The sequence below is a fragment of the Streptopelia decaocto genome (genome assembly GCF_964273445.1).
Source record: "Streptopelia decaocto genome assembly, chromosome: 1".
NCBI classification, from domain to species: Eukaryota; Metazoa; Chordata; class Aves; order Columbiformes; family Columbidae; genus Streptopelia; species Streptopelia decaocto.
In genome coordinates this window covers 122,395,829-122,407,214 of record NC_138663.1, presented here as the reverse complement: position 1 = coordinate 122,407,214, position 11,386 = coordinate 122,395,829, and the positions used below count along the sequence as shown (strand labels likewise).

At 48.5% G+C, this 11,386-nt stretch overlaps 1 protein-coding gene across 3 annotated transcripts in view; it reads left to right on the top strand.

The window, feature by feature from the left end:
* Positions 1–7,766: 7,766 nt before the first annotated feature.
* HUNK (hormonally up-regulated Neu-associated kinase) overlaps positions 7,767–11,386 on the top strand; it is a 59,213-nt gene continuing 55,593 nt past the window's right edge. For all 3 annotated transcript variants that reach the window (XM_082045993.1, XM_082045994.1, XM_082045992.1), the window contains exon 1: positions 7,767–8,284. In XM_082045993.1, the coding sequence (XP_081902119.1) occupies positions 8,021–8,284 (264 nt within the window). In that variant the 5' untranslated portion in view covers positions 7,767–8,020. The remainder of the gene's footprint in view (positions 8,285–11,386) is intronic.

Here is an 11,386-nt window from a genome sequence, read left to right as displayed (position 1 = left end):
GAACATTTCTTGCAAGAAAGCATTTAAATAAGCTGACTTTCTTCAACTGAAAAAACATTTACTGAAGATGCAAGCACAGAGCAGACACAGGCTGATGGTGCTCAGCCTGCAGCAACAATGAGAAAACCACCAGTCCTATATTATCCTCTGTGGTACTGGAATATATTCTGACTTATTGCCAAGAAAAAAGATAAGGACGTACAATCTTAAGGCTTGAGGGTGTCTTGATTCTGAATTTCCATTGTGGCAGGTTATTTGCTTGAATGTTGGCATGGCATAACACTGTCAGGATTGTTTGGATTAGCATCTGTCCCTACCCGCACGCAAAACTTTATTTCAAATACACTCATCTTCATTCTCATTATGCATTTAAATTGCTCTTAGAGCACAATAACAGTGTGCCAACGTGGCACTGTGGAGTGACCCAGGAATTCCACTGAAGGGATTTTGTCAGAATTTGTAATAACTCACACCTTTTTTCTGCATGATACACTAATTCCAGGGATTCACAAAAGTCTGATTTCCTTTTTCCTTTCCTTTGTCTTTACATGTCATCCATCACTGATATCTAAAGGCTTTTGAAAATACAGGGTATTTCACATAGGCATAATTATACAACACTCCTCTGTTCTCTCATTTGTAAACGAAACTTAAATTCAAGGTCCTAAATTTTATGACACCGTGCACTGCAAGGAGGGTTTCACAGCAGTTTAATTTAAATTTAAAAATTGAACTTCTTAATTAATGAAATGTGAAAAAGAATAACGATGTTAATACAGCATCCTCCTGCTGTTTACTTTGATATTAAATTCAATTTGGTTTATGGTACCTCCAAGTTATCACATGCCCTCAGTTTTTATATTGGCTGCAGAGAACTATATTACAGAAGCCACAGGGCAGAGAGCAAATTGGAGATTTTGGTGGGAGCACAGGAAAAGTAGAACTTTTGATGCTCAGACAGTGACAGATAACCTCATTGCCAACATATTTCTGTAAAAGTTATCAAATAGTTTCAATGCTTACTCAGGTACTTTTGCATTTTTTTCTGAATATTTTTGAGGACAAATTTTTTTCAATATTTTTCAAATACAAGTTTAAAGCTTATGAAAGCTTAGCTGTACAAGTCCTCTTCCTGCGACCATTGAAGGGTGAAGTACATCCATTCTCTATGACTACCAGACTACATGGATTTAGAAATATTGTTGTCACTGCCAGCTGAATGGTATCTGCAGTACCCATATGTAGGCACGTAAGTCATAATCAGCTGATCCTGGACATCACTGTTCTACTGAAAAAGTTGTCTTCTTCACTGCTATCCATGTTGCAGTATAGGGGAGAAAGGGGCCGAACCAGGTACATAATCTGTCATTGTGGAAATGCCTGTAAACTTGGGTTCTTGACAGTCTGAACTCTGACAGAGATTTAAATGCTGTAAAAAACATGTCTTGTAAATTCTTTAAGAACAAATATGAATACATTCTCACTTCAAAAAAATATAATAAAGCCAACCAGTTTAAATTAATATTCCTGTAATATCTGAAACCCAAATATTACAAAAGTAGACAGGTGTCAAAAAAACAAAAAACAAAAAAACCCAGTTATTTTAAAGCAGAATGAAATATCAAAGAAAACATAAGCAACAACAGGATGACTTTTCTTTTTTTAACCTAAGTTATCAGGACTAAGTTAAGCTTTCTCCTACAACCTGACGGAAGTCAGCAGTTAACCATTGACTTCAAAAGGCCTGGTGATGTGGCAGGTAAATAGTAAATTACTCACTTTGAATTTGACCAGAACAGAATTTACATGTTGCTCTTGTGCAGCATAATTATGAGCTTACTTGCTTCTTCCTTTACCATCGTACTGTTGAAAAGAGCTGAGATTTCCATCATTCCTTCACTCAAGGACCTTGAGTCTCTTCGGAAGAATGAGAGCAATTAATGTGAATCGCAGAGGCAGGTGAGGCATAAGGAGGACTTGAGCATCCCAGGCGACAGCCCCGTGCTTCCCTGAGGAGTGCTTGGAAAGCTGCCACCACCACCTGCCACCAGAAGACCCAACAGCACTGTAAGGCGAAGCAATTTGCTGATGGGCTCTCAGGCTCACAAACGTTTCCCTTGCAGCACCATGTTCTGCTGCTGGACCAGCGTTTTCTATTTCTGTCCCCAGCCACAGCCTCCTTGGATGGGGTACTGTAGCCTGGGGACTCGGCTGTAGGGTTTGTCCCTCTGAAGGATTCAGCCCAGGTAGACCTTGGCATTGGGGATTGGGTGTGGGGGCCTCCATCTTCCTCATGTCTGCAAAACTCCCAGTCTGCAAGCTGATAATATGTTTTATTACAATATTTTTAAGGGCTGAGGATGGCAAAGGACAATACAGTCCAGGTAACTCTAAATTTCTTCACTTTCGTGGATTTAAATCAGGCTCTAATTTATTTTTAGTAACTTGCTATTACAGCTTTTGCAACCTGAAGACAGACTACTGCTTTTAATTCATTAGTAATTTCAACAGTTAATCAGAAAATGTCATTACGTAGAAGCACTGCGGCTCGACATAAAGCACATTGGAGTTAAATTTAAATTAAAGCATGGACACAAGTGAATGCAGCCTTTGATCCCCCTTCCATCCAGACTGCACCCTGATGGGCACAGCTGGACAGGATAGAAACCATGAGAAGGCAGCAGTCTCGCCTGTTTAAAAGGATACTGTCAACTCATTAAATCCTCAAGTTGAGTCAATTTTAAAAAAATATTCACTAAGTTCTTTCAGAGCTCTCCTAATATTTGCTGCAATGGCCATTTCTTGCCAGTTTTATTTTTAAAAGAGGTTGTTTTTCAGGTGTTTGACTTAAAAACATACCATTAATTCCTGTTCAATCATCACAGTGGCCAAAACCATGTTTCTGTTAGCCAAGTGGGAGCCATGAGCCTAAGCAAAGGCACATACCTCTGACTCTCTGTCTGTCTGAAAGTGTATTCCTTTGAGCAAGGGAAGGGTCTGGTTTGTTTTGCTGTGGGTGAGGTCCCCCCATCCGCACGTGGTACCAGCAGTGAAGCAGATGATGGAGGTGTGTGGTCTCAGCTCACCTCTCCTGTGCCGGGAAGGATGTATGGACACTGATGTGCACCCGTTTTTGGGCATCCATGCCTACAGAGGCTGAGGCCGGCATGGAGTGGCTGAGACAAGCTCTGTAGCCAGGGAGCAGGACATACAGGCCTGTGCATGCTGAGTATCTCCTTGCTGCATAGCAGATAGACTCATAGAATTGTTTTGGTTGGAAAAGACATTTAAGATCATCCATTCCAACTGTTAACCCAACACTGCCAAGTCCACTACTAAACCATGTCCCTCAGAACCTCATCTTTTAAACACCTCCAGGGATGGTGACTCCACCACTTCCCTGGGCAGCCTGTTCCGATGCCTGACAACTCTTTCTGTGAAGAAATCTTTCCTGATATCCAATCTAAACCTCCCCTGGCACAACTTGAGGCCCTTTCTTCTCATCCTGTCACTACCTGGGAGAAGAGACAAACACCCTCCATGCTACAGGTAGTTGCAGAGAGCGATAAGGTCTCCCCTCAGCCTCCTTCTCTCCAGGCTGAACAGCCCCAGTTGCCTCAGTGGCTCCTCATCAGACTTGTGCTTCAGACCCCTCACCAGCTTCGTTGCCCTTCTCTGAACTCACTCCAGCACCTCAATGTCTTTCTTGTAGTGAGGGGCCAAAAACTGAACACAGGATTCAAAAGTGGGGCCTCACCAGTGCTGAGTAGAGGGGAATGGTCACTGCCCTGGTCCTGCTGGCCACACTATTCCTGAAACAAGCCAGGTTGCTGGGAACAACCTACTTCAGAGAAAACACCCCAACGCCCCTGGCAAGGAGAAACCCTGCACCCCTTTTCCTTATCTGAAAGGTCAATTTGGACCCCAGCTAAACAATCCTCTTCTTCTGTCCATCCCCAGGGAAGTGCACAAACATGAGTGCAGGAGGCTTTGCTGGCTACCAACCCCTCCTCTCCCAGAGAGATTCTTCCCTCAAACTCAAGCAGAAAATGGCATATTGCCATTTAAACAATGACCTGGTCTCCTGCTGCTAACTAATGCTTTCTTTACCTTCCAGCTCTTCCCGCTCAAGGGCGTGCTGTCCCTGTTGAAGCCGGGCTACGCCTTTCCTCTGCGCTCCATCGCTGCCTATAAGGATTAGCCAGAAGCTGCATCCAGGCGTGTCTTCCAGCATTTTCTTGGGCAGCCACGTTTCCGATTTCCTTCTTCCAGTTCCCTGCATAGGAGACATGTGGGAATTCTTGCATTGTCTGTCTGAAACGTATTGGGTCCATTACAAGAACAGCTATATAGCAGATGTAGTTGCAAAATCTCTTAGCATAGTCATATCTTTAAATAATATGGGAAGATAGCCTCTCTACAACTGGAAAACAGTATGTACTTTTTATTCTTCCAATGTAACTGTCTGCAGTACAGCTTTTCTCACCTTCCTGACTCCCCGACAGTATTATTAAAAGTCTCACATTGACAAGAGAAGTCTTTGAAACAGACCTGGGCTCACCACTGAACGATCTCAGCTTGCCACTGTCCTGGCCTGTGCAAAGATTGTGTCACCTTCCCTGCAAACACACTGGGATGCTCCTTGCACCTTCCCACTTCCAGCTTTGATTTAGGAAACACCAAAAAAGTCCTCTCCTGAATGATTCAGTTTTGGTGGGAGTCAGTTTCATCAATCCCAGTTGATTCAGGAGGACAAGGAAGGTCTGATAATGGCATAATCTGAGGATGACATTGTCATGGCACAGTGTAGTACAGGGGTACTTGCGCTGCCTCACTGTGTGCTTCCACTTCTATTTCTCTGGTGGCCAGGTCAGTAGAGGAGTTGTCTAAAACTTCCTGGCACTTTTAAAGAGGCTGAATCACCTCACCAACCCTGTTTATAGCACAGCAGCACAAACATGCTGACACATCAGGGACAGCCGGGGCAGGACCAGTTTTACTGTTAGGGACATGTTCTGTCAAAGTGCACCCCAGCTATGAGGAGCACAATTTCAGCACAGCAGCCATCAGATCAGGCAGCGTGTCATGGCCCTGTGTCCCTACAACTTCCCACAGGGGCCCAGACTGCTCCTGGGATAGTGGCAGGTTGGAGAACACACAGAATCTTGTTTTAGGTGTACTGTAATATTTGTAAAGGCATATAGAGCATGGAATGAGTGTGTATTTTAAAAACAAAATATTATTGGCTTTGGAGCTTTCCCTTCTCCAGTTTCTGCCTGCTGGGACAGTGCTGGATTTCTGTTTTGTTTGAAATTTCACCTGAAAACATCTGTAATGTGAGTGTGGTGGTGTGGAGCTGGTCCCAGGGTTCTCAGCAATGGAACTGCTCTATATTTAGACATAGCAAATACATTCTTGAGGGATCAATGTAAGTTTCAGGGAACATGAAGTTGGATGATGGAAGATGGCCAGCTGAGCTCCAGAAATCTGTAGTGCTTCCCCAGTTCCTTTCCCATATTCTGCCTTGTAGTAAGGGCCTTCATCCCACACAGCTGTCTACCACCACCTCCACGCAGCATGGACACCCATTTCCTCCATCTCCTCTTCCCAGCAGAGGAGATGCTTTCCTACCCCTGCAAGAAAAGAGAAGGGGTCTATGTAAGGACGGCTCCAAAGTGTGGGAGGAGACGGTCATGACTCCTGACATGGCTGGGCCCAGAGGGCTGGCAAGGTGGGTGGAGAGGACTCGTAGTCCAGCTGCACCCCAACCAGCCCCAGCCGTGGGGTCATCAGGAGGTGGCAGGTCTCAGCACAGGTGGCAACAACACCTCTTCCAGTGCAGGCAGCCCAGAGCTCTTCACCACCAGACTCCCTGGGCAGCTGCCCACCTCTTGCCTAAAGCCAGACCTGGGTATGTTTGAATCTGATTATCAGTCACCTGGGAAGCCTGAACTGACACAGAGGAGACTATGAATTGTTATCCATTACATTTGGCACTGTAAATCATAGAATAATTTGGGTTGGAAGGGACCTTCAAAACTCATCTATTCCAAACCCCTTCAACGAGCAGGGACATCTTCAGCCAGATCAGGTTGCTCAGAGCCCCATTCAGCCTGGCTGTGAATGTCTCCAGGGATGGGGCATCTACCACTTCTCTAGGCAACCTGTGTCAGTGTTTCACCTCCCTCATTGTTAAAAATTTCTTCCTCATGTCTAGCCTGTCAGGATGTTGCTCAGCTCTGTCTTAAATTAGGAAGTTTTACCAAAGTTTTACCAAAGCAGTGATGTCAAGAAAGGTAGTGTGGAAGGAGCACATCAACACTCGTGCCAGCCAAAATCCAATTAGCGATGCAGGCAGACAACTCCAGCAGAAGGGACCAGAGGGGTACAGGTGTCCCAGTGAAGTGATAGAAGTTGAGATAGAAGCAAAGGCTAATGCACAGCAGCATGGTGTACAATTGGTTTGACGTTTTTAAGGAGTAAAAGAAGAGGTTAAAAAGAGGTGGCAGAGTGTGCAGAGGAAGAGTTGTGCTAGCCAGCCCTCTAGGGGAAAAAACAGCTTCACATGGAGCGGCGGCGCGATTGCAGCAGAGCTCTAAACCAGTTTTTATCAGGTACAGCTGCATCTTTACAGGAGGTTTTGCTGACATAGCTTGCACCTCGTAGGGTGCGAGTGATTTCTGTTTTTCAAATTGTTAACTAACACACAGCCACGCAGGCAAAACTTGAAAGTAGATTAAGCTTGAACATAAATAAGGGTCCTTGTTTACTTTCTTTGCTGATACCATCCCAAAGATAGGTTTTAGGCTAAAATCCTTAGGATCTCTGAGGCATTTCAATTAATTAACCGTTTCAATAGATCGTCCACAGCATGAGCTGAAGGTTGCTGGCATCACTGACCATCGGAAACTCAAGGCGCGATAGCTCTACTGGCTCTGGCTCATCTCCCGTCCCTGCTCTCCCTCTCCGGGTGCCTCCTGTCTCCCAGCGCTGCCTCCAGCGAGGTGGAAGGGCAGTGAAAAATGGCAATATACCCGTTTCTTCTCCCTTTCCACGCGATGGGGAAGATCGATAGGGAAATGGGTGTCCCCTGGACGCAGCCTGCGGAGGATGGGTGCCCAGGTCGCCTCCTCTCTCCCGCTCCACCGGGCCCCGGAGCACATCTGGGGAATGCAGACTGCGGGGGGAGACACTCAGCCAGGAACCCCGCTCTGCCAAACAGGAGGAGGACGGCCGGCAGAGGAGAGCCGAGCGCCGGGAGGGATAAGATGGAGAAGCGGGTGGTGAACGAGGCGGGGAGCGCAGCCCGTCGGCGCCGCCGGAGCAGCGGGCGGGCGGGGCGGTCACGATCGCGTCGCGGTAGCACGTTTCCCGGACACGGGAGTGAGAAGGACTCAGACGAGCTCGGGAAGGAAGGTGGTGAAGAGCAACACAAAAGATATTCTCTGGCAGCAATAAAACAAAGCCACACGCAGAGTCACGGCGCTGCCCAACAGCCGGGACCCCTGGTTCAATTCCAGAGAGGGATGCGCTGCCACCCCCGATTTAGGATGCCGGGGGTGGAGGAGTGGAAGGAGGGGCCAGCCGAATTTGAACATACCCAGGCTGCCGGGTTTGGATCGCATCTGCTCCCGCCGCGTGCGAGCGGATTAAATTACCGCAAATTCAAACTGAATGAGCCCTTTCCCCCTCCCTCCGCCGGTCCCTCCCTCCCCTGATCCCCTCCTCCCAGCCCGGCGCGGCAACCTCACGCCCGCAGCCGCTGCCGGCGCGGGGCAGAGCAGCGGCGGGCAGGAGGAGGAGGAGAGGCGCCGGATCCAATGAGGGGCGGCAGCCCGGAGCACCGCACCGCCGGCTCGCCCCAGCCCCGGCCCCCCGCCAGCCCCGCTCCGCCCCCCGGCCCCTCCGCCCCAGCCTGGCCGGCGGCGCTCTCCCCCGAGCAACTTTCCTACCCGCCCAGTGACCGCCCCGCGGGCCGGGGGCAGCAGCATCGGCAGCAGCGGTAGCGGCAGGGTCGGGCATGCCGGCGGCGGCGGGCGACGGGCTCCTGAGCGAGCCGCCGGCGGTGGCGGGCAGCGGCGGCGGCAGCGGGGAGGCGCGGAAGGCGGCGGCGGGTGCGGAGGGCAGTTTCCTGGCCGCCTGGCTGAGCGCGGCGGCGCCGCGGGAGCGGCTCCGCGACTTCCAGCACACCAAGCGGGTCGGCAACTACCTGATCGGCAGGAAGCTGGGAGAGGGCTCCTTCGCCAAGGTCCGGGAGGGGCTGCATGTGCTCACCGGAGAGAAGGTACCGCGCCCGGACAGGGACGGCCGGCACCCCTCGGGTGGCTGCCTGCACCCCAGGAAGTGGGGAGGGGGCGGTGTGTGAGATGAGTGTTGGTTGGGTCTCTGCCGGCCGGGAGGATGAGCCCCCCGGCGGAGACTCACCCCGGGGGGCGCCGAGGCGGGGGAGGCGCGGGGGTCCCCTCGGCGCCCGGCTCCAACTTCCCCCCGGCACTGCCTCACGCTGCGGGCGTGAAAACGGCGCTTCCCCTTCGCATACCGAGTTTTCCCTGGCTGTAATTTTGCTTTTCTCTTGAAATACTTCTGTTGCCTTCAGCTGCCTTCCTTCTTTATTCTGTTTGCTTCCTTTTTTTTTTTTTTTGTCAGAAATGTGTTTTTAATGTTAATACTTGTATTGCTGAGGAGCAGTCACAGTGTGCAGCCCAGTTGCGACGTTTAATGTGTAGATACATACAGGTACTTCTTGGTCATCAAAGCCATAGGAGATGCTGCGTGTGTTTGGAGGAGGGTGTACAGTTCCGTGATTAGAAGTTGTTGGTATCGCCGCATGGCAAAAGATGAGAGATGCACTATGGATTTCTTTTTTCCCAGAGTGCTGGTAAGAAAAGTCTGTGGAGGGTGTCTGCTTTTTGTTTATCTGGAATCTTGCAGTTGAGGCTTTTACCCATCAATCAGGATATGTCACAATGCTATAAAGAGTTGTAGGGGCTTGGTTGGGTGGTAAACAGAGCAAGGACAAGCCTCCTAGGGCTCGCAGATGAAGAGTTGTTTGAGCTATATGACTTCGGCTCTGTTTTATCAGATCCTTAACAGAGGGCTACAAAAGGCAGGATGCCTTGTTGTTACTGAAAGCTCCTTGGACCAGTGGGGCTAAGTACAGTGTAATTTCCTCCATCTCTGGCATCACTGTAAATGTGCTGCTGTTACGATTGCACCTTGGTAGTTTGCATTCCTGCATTCTTGGATATTTGTATTTTCTTTTTTTCATTCCAGTAAATTTGTCACAGAGTGAAATTTAACATAGGGCTCTGAATTTCATCATGAGAAAAATGATAAGGTTAGTGATTATTATCATATCGGAATGCAAAAAGAAAAATTTTGCTCTCTTCTGTTACCAAGCATGTGCTTCTCCTTGGTAACAGATACATCCAATGATCCTCCAGTTGATAAAAGGCACATGCACATACACGCTCTTCCCACCTCCTCGTTTTTGGATTGCTACATTTATCTCAGTCTGCTAAGAGGGGAAAAAATAAAAAGACTCACCACACACCTCTCTGTCTCAGCTCCCAGGCCTGCTGCCTTTTTTTCTTTCCCCCCGCCTCGATGTCTTGAATAACACACACTGTGACAAAGTGACAAGCAGAAACTCCAGGAGAATGACACTTCCTTCCTGCTGAGCCACTGTGCCCATCATTGTGGACAGGCACAATGATCTCTGAGCTCCGTCTGATCTGATCTTGTACCATGGGATCAAAGGAAGCACTTGCTGTCGACTTCAGTTGGTGAAAGATAAGTTGCATAGTTTCAGACTGACTAATCAAAGGTCCATCTTCCCAGAAAATCTACCTATTTAATTCCAGGTATTTATGGATAAGCAAGTTGAGTTAATACATAGGAGACAAGAGCAATTAATGATTTGCTTAAGGTGAGGTCCTATCTCAGCAAGGTTCCTCCCTCTAACCAGAGGGGTGAATGCTTTCTGCCCCATGTGAGGATTTTGCCCTGTGCAGAGAGCTGATGGACATTCGGCTGAGCTTTCACGTGTCCTCCAGCCAAAGGCAGCTGAAACGTGCCCAAACTGGCTGTGCCTCACAGCTGCTGGCAGCTCTGCCTACATGGAGCCCAGCATGAGCGACTAAGCTCTGCCTGTGATATAAGGGAAAGAAGAACAACATCTGCTTACCCAGGCTCCTTTCTTTCAGAGTGCAAAACTGTGGCGAAGAGGAGGCTGAGGCTGGCAAGGGTGGGAATAGGATCGGGAGCAAAAGCATGAGGTGGAGTGGGGGTGGGGAGCCACCACAGGGGAGGAGGCTCTGTGGGAATAGGACACTTTACATAAGAAATGGTTTATCTCATGGCAAAGTGCTTCCAGAAGAGCATCCTGATACAGGAAGGGCCAGATCCATTGATTACGCTATATTTGTGCCTTTAGAGAAATCTCAGTGAACAGCGGACCAGGCTCTGGAGAGTTAGGTATGACAATGCCAGCATCTGAGCCCAGGTGACACCAATGGGGACAGACTTTTTAGCAGGGCCTGTTATGACAGGACAAGGGGTAATGTTTTTAAACTAGAGGAGGGGAGATTCAGGCTAGACATGAGGAAGAAATTTTTTCCAGTGAGGGTGGTGAAACACTGGCACAGGTTGCCCAGAGAGGTGGTAGATGCCCCAACCATGGAGACATTCCAGGCCAGGCTGGACGGGGCTCTGAGCAACCTGATCTAGTTGAAGATGTCCCTGCTCAGTGCAGGGGGTTGGACTAGATGAGCTTTGAAGGTCCCTTCCAACCCAAACTATTCTGTGATGCTCAGCACTGACCTCCTCCTCCAGACATCAAGTGGCCAAAGTAAGGCTGGAGTTAAGGGGTCTGAGACATGGCATCAGTAGCTGCACGTGGCGGTTCCCTTCTGTCATCTCTCCCTACCCACCTCCACCCCTAAACTTGTGTTGGAGGAGAATCTCCCAAAAGTGACACCATGCTCCTCCAGAGGCTGGAAGAGAAGATCACTCCGATACGGCCTGGTGCTGTCTCTCCTTCCACAGGGTGAGACAGAAATTGCCCATGTACAGTCTTCTGGTCTGTTCACTTGCAGAGGAGAAGTTTATCTGCAGGAGTGTATACTTAATGTGCTCACAAGTGGAGTTCAGCGAAGCAAAATGTGGAAACAAAGCCGTCTCTCGTGGACAGCTTGCTGGATCAGTGTAATTGCTGCATTTTTCTAAGCTGATGCTTTATGAGCCTATTATTCCAGGATTAGTGCCTACATGTATTTTGAAAGAAAAAAAAAAAACAACTGATTTTTGTCTGGTAAAGCCATTGTTGAACAAGGGTATTGCCTAAATTTCAATAAAATTGCCATAATAGTGTAAAGTAGGGGTTTTA